Source organism: Scaptodrosophila lebanonensis, unplaced genomic scaffold (genome assembly GCF_003285725.1).
Source record: "Scaptodrosophila lebanonensis strain 11010-0011.00,11010-0021.00 unplaced genomic scaffold, SlebRS2 tig00000001-arrow-pilon, whole genome shotgun sequence".
NCBI classification, from domain to species: Eukaryota; Metazoa; Arthropoda; class Insecta; order Diptera; family Drosophilidae; genus Scaptodrosophila; species Scaptodrosophila lebanonensis.
In genome coordinates, this window is record NW_022060529.1 from 9,553,766 (window position 1) to 9,574,603 (window position 20,838).

The 20,838-nt window shown below is 42.5% G+C and overlaps 3 protein-coding genes across 6 annotated transcripts; all 3 read right to left on the bottom strand.

Moving 5' to 3' along the window:
* Positions 1-1,282: 1,282 nt before the first annotated feature.
* On the bottom strand, positions 1,283-3,661 carry LOC115634768 (F-box/LRR-repeat protein 14). Its single transcript, XM_030532662.1, is given in 1 exon segment — positions 1,283-3,661. A coding segment is annotated over 1 exon segment (1,698 nt). The 3' UTR covers positions 1,283-1,963.
* A 3,378-nt stretch (positions 3,662-7,039) lies between these two features.
* LOC115634769 (nose resistant to fluoxetine protein 6-like) lies at positions 7,040-10,146 on the bottom strand. The gene is made up of 7 exons (XM_030532663.1): positions 10,008-10,146; positions 9,447-9,930; positions 8,400-8,753; positions 8,224-8,343; positions 8,053-8,163; positions 7,713-7,940; positions 7,040-7,652 (listed from the first exon to the last, which is right to left on the bottom strand). Exons 1-7 carry the CDS (start codon positions 10,144-10,146, stop codon positions 7,040-7,042), a joined length of 2,049 nt encoding a protein of 682 aa, XP_030388523.1.
* A 1,111-nt stretch (positions 10,147-11,257) lies between these two features.
* Positions 11,258-19,806, bottom strand: LOC115631836 (protein sax-3). 4 transcript variants are annotated; one of them, XM_030528698.1, is made up of 23 exons: positions 19,551-19,806; positions 19,097-19,319; positions 18,815-18,936; positions 18,565-18,745; positions 18,321-18,439; positions 18,054-18,237; positions 17,721-17,990; positions 17,229-17,506; positions 16,963-17,164; positions 16,817-16,899; positions 16,589-16,749; positions 16,451-16,532; positions 16,222-16,392; positions 16,069-16,161; positions 15,811-16,009; positions 15,627-15,748; positions 15,413-15,565; positions 15,065-15,356; positions 14,785-15,005; positions 14,500-14,695; positions 14,206-14,350; positions 13,819-14,109; positions 11,258-13,751 (listed from the first exon to the last, which is right to left on the bottom strand). In XM_030528698.1, the coding sequence occupies exons 2-23, from the start codon at positions 19,182-19,184 to the stop codon at positions 13,295-13,297; spliced, it is 4,110 nt and encodes a 1,369-aa protein (XP_030384558.1). In that variant the 5' UTR covers positions 19,185-19,319; positions 19,551-19,806; the 3' UTR covers positions 11,258-13,294. The 4 variants fall into 4 exon arrangements, with proteins under 4 accessions (XP_030384558.1, XP_030384542.1, XP_030384550.1 ...); XM_030528682.1 differs by having other exon boundaries at positions 13,819-14,136; XM_030528690.1 differs by having other exon boundaries at positions 13,819-14,112; positions 19,551-19,804.
* Positions 19,807-20,838: the final 1,032 nt, after the last annotated feature.

Below are 20,838 nucleotides of genomic sequence, written 5' to 3' on the forward strand. Positions count from 1 at the left end.
AAGTAGGAAAACGAGACCCAATCAATTCCGAAAAGCTTGATCGAAATTGGAAATGGGAACAGGCCTGCATATAGTATTTCGAAGACGTCACATTTTTGATTATGCAGAATTGGTGGTTAATTACAAGCTTCTAAGATCAAAATATGCATTGTGTGCCCTCAGTAAGGTGTTTTAGATTTTCGAACAAATATTTCAACATGTCTTTTAAAATTTCAGTTCTCTCAAATAAATGAAAACAACAACACCCTATATCTAGCAACAAAAGGCAGCGCAAACGAACGTTGGAGTAGCGACAAAAACAAAGAGCAAACTGTATACATAAATAGTTATGTACATACGTACGTATGTATGTATGTACATTGTACAACAACAAAATAACACACGCACGTAGGTATGGTTTGTTTTGTTGTTGCTGTTGTTGTTAGTGCCACACAGCCACGCTGTTGCTGGTCTGTGGAGGCCGCTGGCTTTTGTTGTTGCCGTTGCTGTAGCCGAAGCGTGAATTAAAATAAACTATTTAAATTTATTTGCATCTGTTTAAACGCTGCAGCTTGAGCGACCAAGGCGGCAACAGCGACGGCGACATCGACGTCGGCGGCTATGACGACAACAATGGCGGCTTGGCCTGCATTACACAAACACGCACACATACCACCTATACAAATGTTCATACTCGTATATGTATAGGCATAAGAACAAGTGTGTGTATTTGTGTGTGTGTGTGCTTTGCTCACCCCGCACACCTTATGCGCAAAAGCACGACGCTTTATCGCGCGTCTCTATCGCCATGCACTAGAGGTGGACACGGACTGCCTTTTTTCAGCCTGGCACTACCAATTTTTTGAAACACGCACTACGCTCTTAAGACAAAATTTGCTTGATTTTACCGAAGTTATTGCATTTAAAAAGTAGATGTGAGAAGTTTGTATTTTTTCAAACACTAAAAATATCACAAATACATTGAAATTGTATACAAATACATATGTATATGTGCACAGAATATTTTATCGAATCATTTTCAAAATTTCCCATTCAACAGATTTTTTGGTGATTCTTTTCGCTTAATCGTGAATGTCTTTTCTTGCCTTTTTGAATTGATTTCGAAAATAAAAAAAAAAATCACGATCCAGGCCCACCTCTACCATGCACTTTGTCGCTGCAGTGTTGATTTTTCTCTCTCGCCATTGCCGTGTTTTCTGCTTTTTTCTCCTCACTTTTTTTATCGTTGCTGCGTGCGTGTAAGCCGACGCGCCGCTCCTGCCCCTCATCGCCCCCGCCCAAGCTTTGAAACCTGCTGCACAAGCTCCATGACGTCGCCGTCGCCGTTGCCGTCGCTGCGTCGCCTGTGCGAGCACTGTGTTTGTCTGACTATCTACGCTTGTGTGTGTGTGTGTGTGTATGTTTCATTGTTTGCATTTTGTTGTTGGCGTTATTTCGTTGTTTTTTGTTTTTGTTGTCTGCCTTTGTTGCTTCTCTACTTCGTACGAAAAAAATTTAGTACAGCGTATGGTATGGCAAACGAAAGCTATGAGTTTTCAGTGTATCTTGTTTTACTTTTAGTTGTATCTTTACTGCTGCCTGCCTGCCTGCCTGTCCGACTGCCTGCCATTTTGCTGGAAATTCTGCCCTGTGTATATATGTATGCGTGCGTGTGTGTGTTCGTGCGTGTGTAATTACGGGTTGTTGTTGTAGCCGTCCCTTCGAGCGCGTCTCAGGGTTTGTCTGCATTGTGCGGCCTGCTACGACGAATGTCGAGGCAAAAGCACGCAGGTAGAACGAATGCGGCTCTGGCTCTGCCTCTGCCTCTGCTCGTGAGGCCAACCAAAGTCAGCTAAAGTCAGCCAATACACGCACGCACGCACACACACAGACAGACACACTGACAAACAGTTGTGGTATTTTTGGCAGGCATCTGAATCTTAACTGCTACTATATAGGAGTACTGTCGCGTTTTAGGAACCGCCTAGGACCCCTGACCAGGGGCGGCAGCATTGTTGAGCGCAGCTGCCGCCGCTGCCGCTGCACAGGCATTGCAGTCATGGTGGACGCATCATCTTACCAACCAGAGTCCGAGGTTGAGTTTCTGCAGCTTGGGCAACTTCATGATGATGTCTATGCCCTTGGAGGAGAGTTGTGTGCAGCCATAGAGATCGATGGTCTTTAGATTCGTCAGATCCTCGGCTAGCGTCTGCAAGCCTTTATCCGTTATCCGGCTGCACTGACCAATGTTGAGGTTCTCCAGTTCATGCAGCGCCTTGGCGATCTTTAGCATGCCCTGATCCGTAATCTGGCACTGGTTGAGGCTGAGCGATCGCAGTCGGTAGAGGCCTTGGGCGATGTGCGTCAGTGCCTGGTCGCTGATTTTGTCACAGAAGCTGACATCCAGGGAGGAGATGCCACTGCCTCCCTCCGTTAGATAGGCCATTCCAATGTCGGAGATGTTGTCACAGGAGCGCAGGTTAAGTTGTTCCAGCTTGGGCATGCGCGCTAGGTGCTTCAGACCGCTGTCCGTGACGGAGACGCAGAAGCTCAGGTTGATGGATTTTAGTGATGTCAGACCCTGTGCTATATGACCGAGCGCCTCGTCGCTAAGTCGTTGGCAATCTTGCAGACCCAGGAACTCTAGCTCCAGATTTCCCTCGGCCGTTTCACGACTGAAACCAGCTAGATGGCCAATACCTTGGTCGCTAATGTGCCAGCAGGAACGCAGATTCAGATGTCGAAGCTTCTTCAAGCCCCACGCGATGAGCAGCAGGCCTGTGTTGGTGATGTTGCAGCAGCCGCCCAATTCCAAGGTCTCCAGATTCTTCAGGTGCTGCGCTATGCGGCCCAGACTCGTATCCGTGATCTGTTTGCAGAGCGAGAGATCGAGCGTCTTCAGATTTGGCAAGTCGACGGAAAAGGCGTGTCCGAGATTCATGTCTGCCACATTGAAGCAGCCGCTGAGATTTAGCGAGGTAAGTGCTGGGACACCTAGCACCAGATCTTTGAGGGAGCGACGCAGTGATAGAATCTGTACCTTCTTAATACCACGACGCACCAGACAGTTGAAGAGGCTGGGACTGGAACGCTTCAGATGCAGTTTTGCTTCGACGCCCTTCCAAACGCTCTTAGCATAAGCGGCATCTCTCCAGGCACTGCATACCTGCGCCGCACGTCCCAGATCCCGCACCGGCAGGTGCTCGAAGATCATCTCAAGTATTTCGGGGAAGAGATTACTGATGTGCGTTCCCTCGATGGGAGGCGGACTCTCGGGCGTGGCGGGTCTGTGCTGATGATGATGGTGGTGGTGATGATGATGCTGTGCATGGGCGGCGGCAGCTGCTGCCGCGGCTGCTGCATGCTGCAGGTAGAGGGCGGGCGGCAGCGTCTGCAGCTGTGGTCTATGATGCAGGGCGTAGGGTGTGAAGCGCAGCAGGTGGTGTGCGCTGCGTGTGAGGCCGGGCAGTTCAGTCTGTTGGTATAGATCATCCATGCTCCATGCGGCTGCTGCCAGCTGTGTGGCCGTAGGCAGCACTGCAGCTCCTCCGGAGCCTGCCAAACCACCGCCGCCACCTCCTCCGCCACTGCCACCTCCATGATAGCTGGTGAGCGCGGCTGCTGTCTGTAGAGATATTGTTGTCTGTTGATGGAAGGGCAGTATCTCTGTGTTGGTCGCCATGCTGCTGCTCCTCTTTTGATTTACTATGATGGGCTTGGGGGCCTTGGAAGTCTAAGTTTGCTACGATTTATCACAACACTCTTGTTCTTTCGCTCCAGAAATGTAAATCACTGTTTTGTTATTTAGTTTTATATGCGTCGCAGCATTTTCTATATGCGTTTTGGATTCAAGTTTCCTACACAAAATCACACACTACTGAGGGCTGGATAGGTATAGACTATGACTATATGTATGTATTTTTGTATTTTCGATGCACTTGATTTAAATTGTATGCGCATAGGCAAGGAATTTAAGCGCCTTTTCTTTAATATCTGAACTTGATGGACAATGGCGTTCACTCAAAAATATTTGCTGTTGTCTTTAATAGAACGCGAACGAGCGCAGCACAGATCCGAACCGGGCGACAGTGTTTCAGAAACTAAACTTTAAATGCAAGATACGTTGCTTATACGCGCTCGCTCTCAGCTCACACAAATACAAAAATGGCTGGCTGCCTGCCCATGTGCGTGTGTGTGTGCATGTGTGAGTGCAAGTCTCTTGCAGCTGTATTCAGCAATGCTCAGAAGTTGGGAGGGCAGGTAGTCGCGTTGCTCTCAAGTGCTGAATTGAGATTTGCTTTATGCGCGTGTGTGTGTGTGTGTTTGACGCTGTTTTCAGCAAGTGAGAGTCAAAAAGGCTAGATCTGAAATTGAATCAAGCTAGAAATATCTAAAATAGTTATTATGCACATAAGTTAAATTAACATTGCCACTAATTAGAACGACTCCCAGGTTTGTGCCATATCTTTGGTGTAAGGAAAGTCTATTAGAAGAATTTCATGATTATTTTACGACTTACGAAGTTAGCAATTAATACAACAAAACAACCTTCAACAGTCTCTTGCAGCCTTTTCCTCTGGGTTATACCAACAACAAATAAACATAGATGTAGGTGACAGAAATGAGTTGGTTCGGACTTACAAGTAAGTAAATATTAATAAGTATATGCAGATATCTAATACGCTTTCATGAATCTTAATATAACTTGCTGCTTCCAGAAATATAAACTTCTTCCACAATTGGTATTTGAAAAGTGCCAGAGCTGGCGGGAAAATAGCTTGATTGGCAGCACTGGTGTGTTGTTGTGAGAGCAGCTGAAGAAGAGAGCGGACACCTTAGTAACTTACTAGCTCACTAGCAACTGACTAGCCTTAGTTGTTGGCTAAAAGCACGTCCTATGGCTTAAAGTTCTTGCATTGTTTTTTTCTAGAGCTCATTGCAATCCGTTTGGTAGAGCATTGGCTGAAATTGCGTGAGTGATGAAACCAAAGCATTCCTAAATAACTTTAAAGGGGCTAACAGCAGCGGAAGGTACCTGTCTGGCTTTGAATCTACTCCCATGTATACTACATACATGCATATGTACGTATGTATATGTGTGTATGTTATTTTTGAGAGTGTATGGCCGTAGTGATCGTCAATATCTGAGCACCGCAATAGCGTCTCTACCTGCGTGCCACAGCAATCAACGATCCCCGTTTCCAAGAAAATATTAACGATATCTCAAAAACGTTGCCGCACACACACACACACACACATACACACTCCGTTGCATGCATACATAGGCCGCTCTAGAGATTTACAAAGCCGTACACAACGCATTGTTATTGATACTAGGAATCCGATGCACACACATGTTGGTAAAAACTATCCAGTTTCTATGCACATGGATATACATACATACATACATACATATGTATGTTTGATGCATTTTCCTCGACGACCCTTAAAAAAGGAAAAACTACGTCGCACTTAGGCGAAACGCTGGCTTAAAAAAGGAAAAACGCAACAGCTACCTGCTCGGCAGCGTACGTATTCCAGATTTGAACAAGGGGGAACGGTAAAAAGAAAAATGCCTACTTTGATTCTTTGCACATGACTTAGCCTTTGCCCATATAATCACACACCCATACCCGAATACAAACTACATACATATGCACATATATCTCTGTATATCGTACAGTTGTTGGTTATCCTGGCAAGGCGTGTGTGTGCGTTTGTGTGCTTCTACCTGTTAAACTAGTTTGGCCCTTCAAGGGCGAGGTTAAGAAAGAAGAGAGTCGAGCCCAGTTCCACACAATGGTGTGCATTTTGGAAGCGGACCTGTCAAGGCATCGCCTCGCCGCTGACGAAGAAAAGCGACAACGAAAATAATCTTTTCGCCGAAACTGTGAAAGAAACCCATACCTTTGTACATCCACAAATACAAGTAGTGCTGTAGATAATAATCGATTAGTTTTTGTTCGAGTTACTCTCGCGCTGTGATCATCATTAGAGCTACGACTACACTGTTATTATTCTGCGGGTGCCGGTGATAATATTGTTGCTGTTTCTGATGATTCTCCAGTAAGACTACGTATGAAATGTGGGCGACACAACAGTTTCCTGCAATACCCTGAACAATTAGGGCGATATAGTTTTATGCTCTTTTAAACTTTTACTCGGATACTATCGAAACTACTATATTGCAGTCATTAACTTCAAATTTACAATATGTGCCACATGTGTATCTTACAATATCCAGAAGGTGTACGAAATGGATTATTTTTGCTGAAAATATTACATCTTTAATTTTGAGGAACAGTTTCTAACAGTTTCTTGAGCAGAAACTATTTCGCAAGACTAGAAATGAGGAAAATATTGTTGCATATAAAGTTTGCACATTTGAGTTTTAGGCTTACAGCACTCTAAAAATCGAAATAATACCTCCAGAGTATGAAAATTCAGTTGTACATTATTCATTTTTATTATCGTCCAATTTGTTGAGTCTGCTTTACTAGGAAATTAGTAAACGAAAAAGTTGATTGGTTTTTTCTATAGATAATAGACCTATGTGGGGTTTAGCAAGAGGTATGAAAAAAGCTTGAATGAAGGTTAGATTAATTATATTACTTTTAAAACATAGCAATTAAAGATAGCCCTAGAAAAAACTAAGTATAAAATAGAACTGATTAATTTTTTTTTTTTGAACGAACTAAAAGTTCTAAAGTTCCTAATTGTTAATTCGGGATTGATGAGGCTGTTTTATGTTTCGAGAGGCATCATATTCTTTTATACATACAATGCTACATGTAGACCCAATATTTCTGGATGTATTTCAAACCTAGCTGGCAATCTAAGCTTAGCTTAGCTTACTCATTTAATTATGTTTGCCTATAGTACAGGGCCATTAAACTGTACAACAAACTTTGGATTAATATGTTTTATTGACAGCTGAATTAAGTTGATTACTCATGTATCGGATAGCCTACTATTGAATATATTCTCCATATGTACCTTGTATCTCACGACTGATTTACGTTCATTATATGTATATCGAGGAAGTAGACGCTATTCGCTCTTATCCCTCTGCCTTATCTTCAGGCCTTAATGTAGAGTTGTGGATCTCTGGCGTGTCCTTGGGTAGAAGCTGCTTGGCCAAGCGCTGAAGGGGTAGTTCGAATAACAGCAGACTAAGAGCTGCAACTCCGATAGTGAGTAGAACTATGCCAATAAGGTCGATGCCTGAAGCTAACTCACTGAACTGGGTGGGGACACCGCCATAGCTGGCAAATATGACAATGGGGGCGAGCAGGTATATGCCAAAGGAAAACTTTTCGAACAATCGCCACAGCCTGGCATTGAGGAGGGTGCGGAGGAGTCCGCCGTGACCGCAGCTACAGAGCACAATGACCAGGCCGGCGGTAATGGAGAAGACGAATTTGCCCAGAGACATGATGGCGGCGACCACAGGTGCGGGTGTTTGACGCCAATAGGTCATGAAGCTTGTGGCCAAGCCCACGCAGCAGGCGAAAAACCAAAAAGTTCGGCGCCACAACGAGGTTCCCTTGGCTTGTAGACGCTTTCCATGCGTGTGAAGCAGCCAGCCCCCAAAGCCACCAGCCAAGTAAGGGATTATCCGCGTCCAGGGCTTTGCGTACAATTCATTTAACGTACTGTAGGTGCTATCCGGGCTGTGTACATAAAAAAATGCAGGCTACTGAAAGGGTTCGCTACCGACACCAACAACTTACTGAAAGCTCAGCTCATGGCGGCTGTGACTGAGCCACGAAAGTGCCACAAATCCCAGCATTAATGCCACATAGAGCAGCTGCACTACATACGGATGCTTTGCATAGATATATAGCAGAAGTAGGCATAGAAGGAAGTACTGCATCTCACAGGCTAGATACCAGGTCCAGGAGCTGCACATTTCATCGAGCCTGAACAAGTTCTGTATGTACAACAAGTTGTGCCACCAACTGCTGTGAGAACAGAAAAACTCTAATTGTCAGATTAAGCGATGTTGCAACAATAACCAAATTAACATGCATTTATTGGCGATTATTGGATAACATAACGCCCGTATCTTACTTCTTGCAGTAGATGCTGCTATATCGCCCCAGACGGAAGGGTGTGAAGGCATTGAGCGCGTTGTGCAGAATATCTGAAAGAATTATGGTAAGCACCAGCATAGGCGTCAAGCTGTGATTAAATGCGAGAGCTATTAAGTCCCTTCCACAATTTGGCGCCCCCTGTGATTACCGCAAGTAACGACGAGCCACTGCCTTCCCAAATCGCTTTGAATTCTCCCAGATGCCATTTCTTCGAATCAGCTCCATGTCAGCCGCATTGCTCAGGAACTGATAGACCATCAAAAAGCCGCTACAAAAGGGCTTAGGCTAAGTAGTTGGTCTTCTAACTGTTCGAAGCGGACTTACCTAATCACAAAGAATAGATCCACGTGAAAGCATGCCTGGAGGAGCGGCTGCAGCGCAAAGTTCTCCAGCTTGGCAAACATTAGCGGTGTGTTGGTCAATGCATAGATGGAGTAAAAGTACACATGGAAAACTGTGATCCAGAGACAAACCATGCAACGCAAGCCGGCAACAGCCCCGACAAAGCTGCAGTCTCCCTCGCTTCTATTTGGCCGCGAACTAAAGACACGACTGAAGTTGGTCCTCAAGCGAAAGCACTTTAGCAAGGACATCTGTTTTTCTGCAGGACCAATTGGGGACTTAGCAGACCGCAGCTCAGCCAAAACAGTGAGCGAAATGATAATCAGCGCCAGTAAGCTGTAAGATTAATGATCAGCTACAAAAACACCCAGAGTATGATTTCCAAATATACAAATGCTAACACAACTAATCAAAAGTATTGTAACTGATTTATCCCCACATTACTAAGTTCTTCACCAAGGTGAGTTTCAATTTCAGTTTTCAAAATAAGTTGGACCTAATTTTCGTAAAACCACTTTAACGCTTTCTCAATCCGTAACCACTTTTGAAGTTTGTTGACCTGGTGAGCGATTTAGTAAGACAAACAGACTTTTAATATACAAATGCACATACATACATACATGTGTATGCAAATTATAGTGGTGTTCACAATTCTAAATCAGTACGCATTTATTAAAAATCGCTATGAAGGCGTAAAAAATAATTCTGTATATTGTATACGCCTGGTCATTATTATAACTTTTATCTCGCACGTACTAGATATTATTATGTAGTACATACATATATCTTATTGAAACACTATAGCTACGATTGTGGATCTGTCTAACTGACCATTCCTTCGTTCGTCAGTGAAGTACCATTAAAGTGTAATTGCTGACATGTGTATGAATCACTGAAAGTCTTCACTGAAAATCTGTTGAATCTGTATGAATATGTATTGGACGAGTGTTCCGAGAATGTTTGACAAAAAAGTTACTAAAGTACTTATGCCAATTGGTGCACATCCATCCCCTTCCAAGTGGTACTTACATGAATATCTGGCTGCTTGTTTCCCGCAAAATCTGTAAACTGACACGAGGCTGCTTCGCCTCGACCGTTACCATCTCAAGTGCAAAATTTCTTTGCAGCTCGAAGACGTTTCGCGCGAAAAACAAATCGGCATAGTGGGACAGTGCTGTAAGATTACACGACGCCGGAAGACACAGGCCTAGGCTTATGTAGCGCTGCCAAATAGTTGGAAACTCAGAAGGAATGCCTGGCCACACAATACCGAGCATGCTCACCTCGAATGGCAACTTCAAGTCGATGTAGTATGGCGTCGTGAAATTCATATAGAGAACGGAGAAGCGTACAGACATGGGACTCGTAGTGTTGAAATAAAACTTGGTTCGGTGCAGTGGCGAGAAGGTGATGCTATAGGGGTCGTTAAGCTCATTGCACATGGCAGGTGGGCTAAACCAAAAATAGTTACCCCATCCAAAGGAGCTTCCCGCAGAGCCAAATGAGTCGATTACTGTATTAAGATACAGACAATACTTTATCCATTCAGATGTTATACGACTATGTCTCTGAAGTACATCCGTGCCATACCTTTTGTGCTCCAAAAACGACGTTCCGCTATAGCGGACATGAATGCTTGCAATTGTAGACCACATTCTGAATTGTGCTCCAACGAGATACCAACTCTGGCTATTCCCACAAGAAAATTGTGGCGCTCTAACTGCTCCATTTGTATATATTTATCAGCAACTAACGACAGACCTCCTGGAATTATAAGCATCACCAGTAGCCCCACTCCCAATAATGACGCCACCAAACTCATTACGTTAGACACTCATCGAACGATCAAACGAAACTGAAAGTGGGTAATAGGGCTGTGCCAACTTTATACGTAATTAATGAAAAATTGGGTATTTCGATTTTATGCGAAAATATGTACATTAGTAACTTAAATATTTATGTCCACAGCAATCCATCTGTGATTGAACTACTAAAATAAGTTATAAAGTCAAAGTCGAAATTTATAACATAAATTATCAGTAAAATTTTATTGAAAAACCTTTGAATGGGCATCATCAAGGAACCGTAAAGAAATGGTTTTTCTGGCCCGGTTCCTCTCGAAAACGCTGTGCCTGTGGGAAGTTGGAAAGTTTTCCATCTCCCTTTTGACGGGCCTGAATAATCAGAAACATTTTCATTTGCAGAAAATGAAATACATTTATCCAGTTGCTTTCCAATATTTGCAATTTGGTGCGAAATTGGGTGAATATCCAGAACATATTTTTCTATCCCAAACATCTCAGTTAAAATATTCACTAAACTCTAAATTCCCATCAAAGATAAAGAAACGTATATTTTTCAATGCGACTGACTACAAAATTGTTAATATTTGCAATTAAGGTTTGCAAATTATTAATATGTTCATTCATCTCGAATATCAATTAAATATGAAGTTTAGGGAAAGTTTCTCAAATCGCTTACATAGAAGTAGGCAGGTCGGCCAAAATAACACCAATAGAAATCTAGGGTGCTTTTAGGTTAGAGCATTCAATCGAAATATATGGGAAGTGTTGGATATTTTGGTGTGGACTTTGGCATTGGTTGGAGGGTGCAGTGAACGTTAGGCTCCTCATACAGCTTCAATGAGCGAGATTTCACTCGAACGACAAATTTTCTTTGCCTTCAACGTCTGTGTTTGCCTTCGACTGCACACAAACTCTGAAAATAAGTCAACAGACAAACTTGTATCTGGGCTGTTATTACTTGTACCAAATAGATGGAAAGAAAGATACGTGGAAATAAGCGACAAGATGTATGTACATATGTACTATACTCGTATATGTAAAATGTTCCTTTATTATTTATGCAATTTAAATACTAATTATGTATAGTATATGTGTATGTTATTATATAGTTAAGTAGATGTACTTGTATGTCAGTTTTGAAAAAGTTTCGTTTACATATGGCATACTAAAAATGAATGTTCGTTTAGTTGCATTTTTCTCTTAAAATTCGTTTACGCTATGACTTTAAAATACATACATAATTATGGTCTAATAATTAATTAAAACTCAAACCCCACTGTTGCTTCATTGCGGGGGGAGGGGAGTTCAACCTCAGTAGGTTACTAAAGGGTATATATGTATATGTACATGCATGACCGATCAGGCAGGACACGCAAGGAAGTGGCTGGTGTATATGCTAAAGCATTTTTGATTTTTCTTTTATAATTCTTCAATTTAATACATGCGTTGTTCTATGTGCTATATGCTATAATTTTTATATACTTATATAGGGGGTTTCATTTTTAATGTATGTATGTATATGTTATTGAAATTTTCGTTGAATTAAGTCCGAATATTTTTATGTGTTATACCCCAACGCCTTTGGGCATCGAACATTCCGATAGCTGGCATACGAAATGCATTCCAAATGTTCAGTTTGTTTCACAATACATAGGAATATACATAGCCCTATATAGGCAAGGCTACGTATATACCTATATATAGTATGTATACTATATGATTAGCTCCCTCTGCACACACCCGGAGCATACAAGTACTGCGTATCTGATAATTCGCATTTCTAATGTCGTATGTGCCTAGTCTAAATTATTCTATGTGTGGAGGTGTGTGTGTGTGTGTGTGCTAACCCAATATTTTAATATGCGGTTTCCCTACAAACATTTTTTCTTGTTAGGTAAAATGTTATAAAACAAAATTTTTAAAATACTTTAATGGGGTTATATCACAGGTACATTTTAGACTTTTTCAAATGCAAGCTTGTAAAAATGTATGTAAGTTTGTTTGTATGTATGTAATGGAACCCTACAGGACTGGTGAGGATGTGGCTGGAAATTCTTCACTGGTAATTTCGTTTCTTGGCCTAAATACGTATTTGGTGTAGGGCACGACCTTATTGTATTACTAGGAATATCTGCTGATTTAAATGCGTGATTCACGTTTTTTTTTTTTTTTTAAATTCAAATGTGTGTTTTACTAGGATTTTTTTTGTTGTGTTTTTGTTTTTATAGAAAAGCACTAACCATTAAACATTGCAACTGCCGGTCATTTCTTCTTCTAGAGTATACGAATTAAGTTAAATTCAATTCTGACCACCAATATGAAAATAAAGAACAGGAAACAAAAACATTTAACCAAGCGTCTATGACTAGCTGAGGGCAATTAGTAGATACAACCGCATTTTCCATTTTCCAAGTTGTACGCTTGAGTACAGGTTACACTTTTCTTTCATTGAAAAAAACAAGCTTAGGCGAAAAGTAGATTTTTACAACAATCTGCAATCGTTTTACAAGATAGGGCAGTCCGGATCTTTTGAATTAATCTGTACATATGTATGTGTTATGTATGGCCTGCGAAGTAAATTCTATTGAGTATGTATATATATATAAATGTCGGAAACTGCCCTAGTCTTGAGGTAAGTCAAGTAATTAGTCGTAGCGTTTTATACAGCACTTACTTAAGTACATAAAGGGTTGCTTTTGAGATGTGATGTTATGTGATTTGTAGTCTCTACCTTAACTACTCAATTCGATTTGATTCGATTCCATTCTATAGTATATAAAACTCGTAGATACTAGAGAAACAATGCTCCGATAATTCAGATTTGCAAATTGATTGTAGCCATAATTTGTGTCGTTGTTATAATATCAGTTCTGCTGCTGCTGCTATGAGTACGTATTCGATATTGTAAATAGTATGTGCTATTTATTTGTTAAATATACTTGTATATTGCGCAGAAACTTTGCATTTGTCTAAGCAGCGATTTGCATCTCGCCCCCTCGCTAAGTTCGATATGAATGAAAGGTTGGACTAGTAGCTACTCTACCTTGCTTCTATTCCGATTATGATGCCTGCCTAATTGTTATTTTTGTTAGTCATTGCAGTGAGGCCCGGCGCCAACGGATCGCCTGCCTCTGCGTAGAGGCAAGATCCGTCGCTGCAGGAGCAGGTATCGCCTTCACGGGAGCTATTGCAACAGTCACTGGTATAGTTCGCTCTCTCATCACTGGGGTGTACTGCGTAGTCCTCTGGTATATTATCGTTCTCGGCACAAGGCACGACGTTCATCATGTGGTTGGCTGCGGCCACTCGTCGTTGGCCCGTGCGCTTGCAATTGTGCTCAGAGCTACGTGCGTGTCCTGGTGCTTTGCTGTGGGCGTGGGAAGCGCGGGAATTGTCCGAGCATTCGGAGGAGCATTGATAGATTTGATGATTGGAAGCTGCATTTGGGATTTCACCGTGCACTGGCTGGTACCAAGCCTCCGAGGGCGGTTGCATGGGCGAGGCAAGTGCATCACAACTGTTGCAGGCTCTACATATGAAGAGAACAATGGAAATGAGTACACAACCATGTTGGATTAGACAGCAAGGGTGCTTACCTATTGGCCGAACAACGCCCAGAGTTCATACCACCGGACTGATACTCGCTGACCGCATGGCGTTGTGTGGGAAAATGGATATGTATGTTGCGAACGGCCATTTCGTTGCCGCTGGCCACTGTGTTGCCATAGTAGGGTGGCAGCGGTGGCGGATGTTGGCTGGTGGGCGTGATTTGGTAACGATTCTGTGAGCCACCCACACCCGACAACGGGTTGCTGTACAAGTTCTCCGGAGGACAACCGACACCGCATTGGGGCGATACTCCCCAAGCAGAGAAGCCGCCAGAGGAACTGCTGTGAACGGAGGCGTTTAAAATACTAAAGTAAGTTTGAAAATTATGATGTGTAAAGGTACAGGTACTTCTAAAATAGCTGTATTGAGCTCACCTTTGATTCGTGGAAATACCCGATCCTCCGCTCTTTGAGCTTTTGCGTGAAGATTGCGGCGAGCCTTGTGCATAGCCGTAGGTCGATGACAATGGTGGCGGATGTTCCGGTGGTGGGGGCAAGATTTCTGACCAATTGAATGTTTCTAAAACACAGCGAGATTATCAAATTAAAGTAAGTTGGGTTTTGGCTTTGATGTTGCAACAAAAGGTAAATTAAGGTAGGCACTGCTACTTATTATAACTTAATCATTTTTCGGTTAGAATTGGAAATTTGGTAGACTTGATTCCTTACCAGCCGGATATTGCAGATAATTTGATTTGGTGCCAACAGCTCCTGCTATGGCGCCCTGAGCAGTATATGCATCAGAGTACGGGGAATGTGTGCCCGAGTCCTTGTCGGCACTCAGAGATGTGGCTTTTGTGCACGTTTCGGATGAAGATGTGCCAATAATCATGGTTGTGGCATATGGTGTGGGATTGTCGGGACTCTGAAAGAAGCAAAAAAAGATATACATACATACAAGTATATAAGAATTAGCATTATGTTATCTTTAGTGAACAATCATATTTATTTTACCTTTCTGCAGTTGTAAAACGTAGTCAGGTTGCGCGTATCAACCTCGGCATAGTCTGTGCCATTATCCGAGGTATAATTGGACTGACTATTCACGTGCGACAGAAGCTTGGATTCACTCAAGCCGGAGTCTTTGTCAGTGTCTGCAGTGCGCCAGCCACGATCTATCCAAAGGCTCTCCTTGCTGTTGATGTTCAGTGCAGTAATTTCATTCGCACTAACAACTAAATGACAAAAGCAATATAAATGGTGCATCAATTAATTAGGAATTGCTTTTATTTACCACTAAGGTGGCCCAGTTGCTTTGTCATCTGATGTCGCCGCTTAAAGTAGACCATGGCTGTGGCCGTTGAGACAACAACAACCAGCAGTACTATGATGACCAGCCCCATTAGCCAAGTGCCATGCAGGAAATTCGTGGTTTTGCGCTGCGTTGGGGGATTGGTAGGATCGTGATTAACCATACCATTGGTCTGATATGTAAAATCATTGCCCTCATGGCGTCCATCGTGTGTGCCGCTTGGGTGGGCACGTGGAGGGTGCACATGATGCGACGGATCCATGAACAGAGAGATCTGAGCAAGAGGTATTGTGTTAAACGGGTTAAGTAGGTTTTAAAGCTTCTACTTACGGGTTTCGAGTAGGGACCGTCACCGGCCTTTGTGAAGGAGTTCAAACGAACACTATAAATAGCACCGGTTGTCAGATTATTCAGTAGCACCGATGTGGTGGTGGCGTTAAGTGTCATATTTGCCAGAACCTTCATTGTGCTGCCAGCGCTGACCTGTAATCGAAATATGGATTTTATTCTTTTTACCGCGAGTTATATTCGAATGGTGTATTACCTCAATTTTGTATCCATACAAGTTGCCGTTGTGGTGCTGAGGTGGAGGCTGTGTCCAACGCACCCAACCGGCTGTCAAATTATACATGCCTATCTGTATATTATCCGGCGGGGCAGAAGGAACTAAATGCAACAAAAAATATAATTGTACAAAATATTTCGGAGATTATTTGAACAGTACTTACCATCCTCATAGGTTATAGCGATCTTCGAATTGCTTGGCTGTCCTTCAATCGTTTCATAGAAGGGTGCTATAAAGAATTCGTATTTCGTGTATTTCTTCAGATTGGCGACAACAAACGACTCGGCAGATGCTTCGTGCACAGTAACCATAGAATATTGGACGGTGTTGGAGCTTATATCCCGATAGCGTATATGCAGGCCCTGCAAAAATGATTCTCTTTTAGTAGCGGCGTACTTCACAACTTCAGAATTGTGCTTACCTCAATATATTTTTCAGTAGCGCTCACATGCAACATCCAATCCAAGCGCACAGCACTGGCATTTATGGGAGTAGCATCAATGAGCTCCACAATCTAATATTAAAACAGAACATTAGTTTTAGAGAACGGGAATAGGGATTTCGCTGATGATACCTTGCTGGACAAAAGGGAACGAGCTGACGAAAGCTCATTGTCTGGCGCAGCATTGAAATCTTCTCCAAGCGTTTTTATGGCATTCGATAGACCCGAGGGTACAGAAATACCCTGCGAGTTTTCGGCTCGTACCAAAAATATATACGAAGTGGCGGGCGTGAGGGAAGATATCTAGAAAAACGTTTACTTTTTATTACTGGAAATTATACAATGATTCACTAAAACTTACTGTAACTTGAGTGTCGGGCACTCGATGGGCGGCCACAATCCAACCAGTTTGTGCATCGGGGCTAAAGTATTCCACAGTGTAGCTGCAAACAGTTCAGTTGAGTATTTAAGCTCGACTAAGATGTGAGTCTAATCTTACCCTATGATGGGGCCCACAGCTCCTGGCTTCTCCTGACTTTTCACCCAACGCAAGGATATGCTATTTTGACTCACGTTGAGCACCTTTGGTGTGCCAGGTGGCGCCGGATATGTGCTTGGATCAGCCACACGGTGCACTGTTGTGGCGCTGCTTTTCTCCACCTGCAAGTTAAATGGATTTTCAAAGTGAAGGGCCAGTTAGAAAAGGAAGAGTTGCTTTCCAACTTACCGCCAAACTTGCTGACCAGGATGTTTCGCCTCGTTCGGAAGATGCAGTGCAGGTGTATATGCCGACGTCACTTAGTTGAAGATCTAAATGGGAATACTTATGATGGTTACTGTGCCTGTATTTAGAAAGGTATTATTTGTACCCACCATCAATGCGTAGGGAGCTGCCCTGCACTATAGAATGGCGATTGCCAGTTTGTACGGCATAGCCACCATGGAACCACTTGACTCGTGGCGTAGGAGTGCCAGTGGCACGACAGGGTAAGGTGGCGACTGACCCCTTGGACAGTGTTTGATTTGCGGGTCCAATTTGTATAATCGGTGGTGGTCTGTCGTCCACTGCACTGACCTATTGCACAGTAGTTAGAAAGTATGTAATGGTAGCTGAAACTCAGGCAATATGGAGAACTCACTTGTAAATAGACGCGTATGGTAGACGAATCCACAATGCTGAAGGTGGAGCACACATAGAAGCCTTCATCGTCCTTTTGAACTTCATTTATCTGCAGGGTGCCTTCGGGTGTCACCTGCAAGCGTCCATGCGAGGTGTTCGGAAACATGAGCGTGGACACACCCTCTTTCGCCCAAAACACAGATGGTGTAGGATTTCCAGTGGCTACGCAAGGGAATTGAGCGGCGCCATTAAGGCCTACTTTCTTGTTCTGTGGCTTCCTGGTGAAGTTTGGTGGTGCTATTTAAAAGAAAGAAAAAAAATAGTTTTCCAATTAGTTTCAATAATTATATACAGTCCGCTTGCCGCTTCCATTTCGATGCAATTGGATAGATTGATAAACTTGGCAATCTGAATACCTCAATCTTTATTTGTTTAAAAGCTTATCAAGTTCGATTCCACATTGTTTTGTCGAATTCGGTAAAGGGAATGATGTAAAAATTGAATTATTTACCATAGACAGTGAGTGTGGCTCTGGCGCTTATCTGGCCGACATTATTGTGCGCCTCGCACACGTATGTGCCCTCGTCGTTGGGTGTTATGTTTGTCAGTTCCAGGCTTTTCTCGTCGTGTAGAATGCGGGCGCGAGAGACTGGTATGTTGCCTTCCTCCTTTTTCCAGAGTATTTTCGGTGGCGGATCACCACCGACGGAACAGTGAAAGGTAGCTGTTTGTCCATACAACATGATTTGGTCCTTTGGCTCCTTCATAAAGTACGGTTTGACTGCGGGTGGAAAGTGGAAGGGTTTGAAAAATGCCGTTGATAAAGGCTGGACTTTCTACATACCCTGCACAATAAGCTTGGCGTAGCTGGACTCGCGTGTTCCCACTAGGTTCTGGGCAATGCACTTGTAGTTGCCCTCGTCAATGGGCTCTACATTGCTGATCAGCAAGTTGCCGCCATCAACTATGCGGGTGCGAGAGTTGGTGCCGAAAGACTTGGCTTTTAAGTCGTCGAGCGGCACACCATCCTAAATGTTATAAAACATATGCACACGTTTAATTGGGGCTATTGAGTATATGAGACAAGTACTTGTATGACAAGTCCGCTTACCTTTACCCAGATCAGTGTAGGCTCTGGTATGCCTTTGGGAGGCCCACATTCAATCAAAGCCGTCTCGCCTTTGGCTACCCGCGTATCTTTCGGCTCCACGCGAAAATCTTCACGCAACACTAGCAAGGCAGACAACAGCAACAACCAAGTGTTAGTTGGAAAACATTTTCACAATTATATGCATGCGTGTGTGTGTGTGTGTGTGTGCGTGTGTAAGTGTGGGCAGACAAGTTATTTGGCTTACCAGCTATTTGGAGTATGGCATGTCGACTAACGGCTTTGCCCACATGGTTTTTGGCCACGCACCAGTATTCGCCACTATCCTGCTCCTTCTTGCTCTGCATGGTGCGATAAAAGAACAATGCGCCATCCCTAAAGAGCACGCGATGTGATTTCTTTTCACTCGTATTGACCAGCTCCCCATCCTGCAAAATGAATTTAGCACTCTGATTAGCAAATTGCGACTAAGCTGCCTAACGAACGGACAACCATACCTTGTACCATTCAATGCTGGGTTCTGGTTTGCCCTCAACTTTGCAGTTAAGCGTCGCAGGTTCATTTTTCTTAACAACCAAGTCTGTGGGATGCTCGATGATGCGAGGCGATTGGTACTGACCTGTAAATGCAAAAGCAACAACGCAAATGAGCTACAAATCCGCGTATAACTTATAAACAATGGGTATATAGTATATATATTCACATATACTTGTATATGTATGTGTAGTATTTGAGTATATTTAAATATAATTATGTAGTGGATGCAGTGAGGGACTTACCTGCTGTTCCCGGTAGCGCTGTGAGACTCAATGCTATGAGTATAGGCGCTAGCTGGACAGTGTTGATGGTGCTGAGCTGCTTGCACATTTTTTGTTTGTTTATGTTTAATGCTGTATGAGAGTTAGTGCTCGGGGCGACCAATGATGTCAATGCACTGATGCTGGATGTATTTATTTATATAGCGTTGTTTGAAAAGGTGGCTATCATTTTAGCGTTTGCTGGCTATGCACAATGAAATGACAAAGAGTGTGGCAGCTGTTAGTTTTCATTTTTTTTTCTTTTTTTTTTTTCTTTTTTTGATGACCAAGATGTCTATACAAAGAAGGCTTTTTACATTTACAAGAGCTCGCTTGTTGCTACGCACAAGTGCGGGTGAGCACGGGTGGGGCATATATTATTACATTGATTGTTATTTATTTTTTACAAAAATTAATCAGTTATATAGATACAAACCTTCTGACGTGATTGTCCGCAATGCAGATAGCTATACGTTTTTAAACTATGTACATATGTATATGTACGTATCTTTATCTTCATTCCGTGAATTATTCATTAAATTTCCATGCACTCTGGTGCATAGAAGGCGTTCGTTCGACAATACATATAGACAGACAGATAGACAGACAGTCAGACATACAGGCATATGCACAGATAAGCACAACCAATAAAATATATGTGTCGTTTTTTGTCTATACTTTTTCCATTAATTTTATTTCTGTATTTATCACTCTTTGTGTTTATCTCTTGCCATAAAAAGAGTCGAGTTCTCAAGTCGAGGGCGACTACGACGGCCCAATCGAATTTTGATAGTTTTTTCTCACTTTCTACGCCTTAAGATTTTTCACTTCTGATCTATTTATTTTTTGAGCTGCGACAAAAAGTGAACAGATACGGATACGGATCAAACCATAGTTCATTTTCTCTTCATTTCCTTTTATTTTTTGTCCTTGGTATTATTTTGGTTGCGCTTTCGGGGTTGTTTCTCAGCTCGGCCACATTTTCATTTTCCAAATGAGTTTTCCTTTTGGTAATTTTACAAGAACATGCTGCTGCTGCTTGTTGTTGTATCTATAACAGTGCGTAGCGTACATTCACACATACACATTTGTATTTGACAGATACATTTACACCCCGAGCACGGTCTGCATTTATTTCATTCAATACACGGTTTTAAGAGTCTCTGCATATTGTATTTGTCACTTTTATTGCACAGAGTAGTCTTAACTTATTAAATATTCGATTCGTTTTTTAATTTCTATTCATTTTTATCACATTTACACACATTGGAAAACTGGCAATAGGACGTGGGATGTGCGACTCGTCGGGTCTGTGGAAAACTAAGCTGAGAAATGTCTGCTACGCTGAAATGGAACACGGCTGAAAAAAATACTAACACTGAAGTGCAAACAATTTTTTGATGGTCTGGCAGGGCCGTTGTCGTCCTAAGGCGCTTAAACGAAATTAAAATCAAGCGTTGCCAGAAATCGTTTTCTGACGAACTGGAAAGTCGTTTTAATATTTATTGTAAGAATTCTATGTTGTTATTCCTTATTGAAGTAATACTTTCAACGCTTTGGTATTCTTTCGGTAATCAATATTTTGTATTCTTTTTGTGATTCAAAGCGCTTTGCTATATAGCAGATTTAAATTAATTGCAGAATTACCAAATTTACTATACTTGTAGATATACGATTTGATAATTCAGTGTTGGAGCTGTTTTGTTTTAATTTGACCAGAATAC

Coding starts and splice junctions, on each gene's coding strand:
- LOC115631836 (XM_030528682.1), bottom strand. CDS start 19,184: ATGTGCAAGCAGCTCAGCACCATCAACACTGTCCAGCTAGCGCCTATA. Junction 16,900..16,962: donor CAGCTCCCTACGCATTGATG/GTGGGTACAAAT, acceptor ATTCCCATTTAG/ATCTTCAACTAAGTGACGTC. Junction 14,137..14,205: donor GGTATTTCCACGAATCAAAG/GTGAGCTCAATA, acceptor AACTTACTTTAG/TATTTTAAACGCCTCCGTTC.
- LOC115634769 (XM_030532663.1), bottom strand. CDS start 10,146: ATGGAGCAGTTAGAGCGCCACAATTTTCTTGTGGGAATAGCCAGAGTT. Junction 9,931..10,007: donor TCGTTTTTGGAGCACAAAAG/GTATGGCACGGA, acceptor ATCTTAATACAG/TAATCGACTCATTTGGCTCT. Junction 8,344..8,399: donor GATCTATTCTTTGTGATTAG/GTAAGTCCGCTT, acceptor GCCCTTTTGTAG/CGGCTTTTTGATGGTCTATC.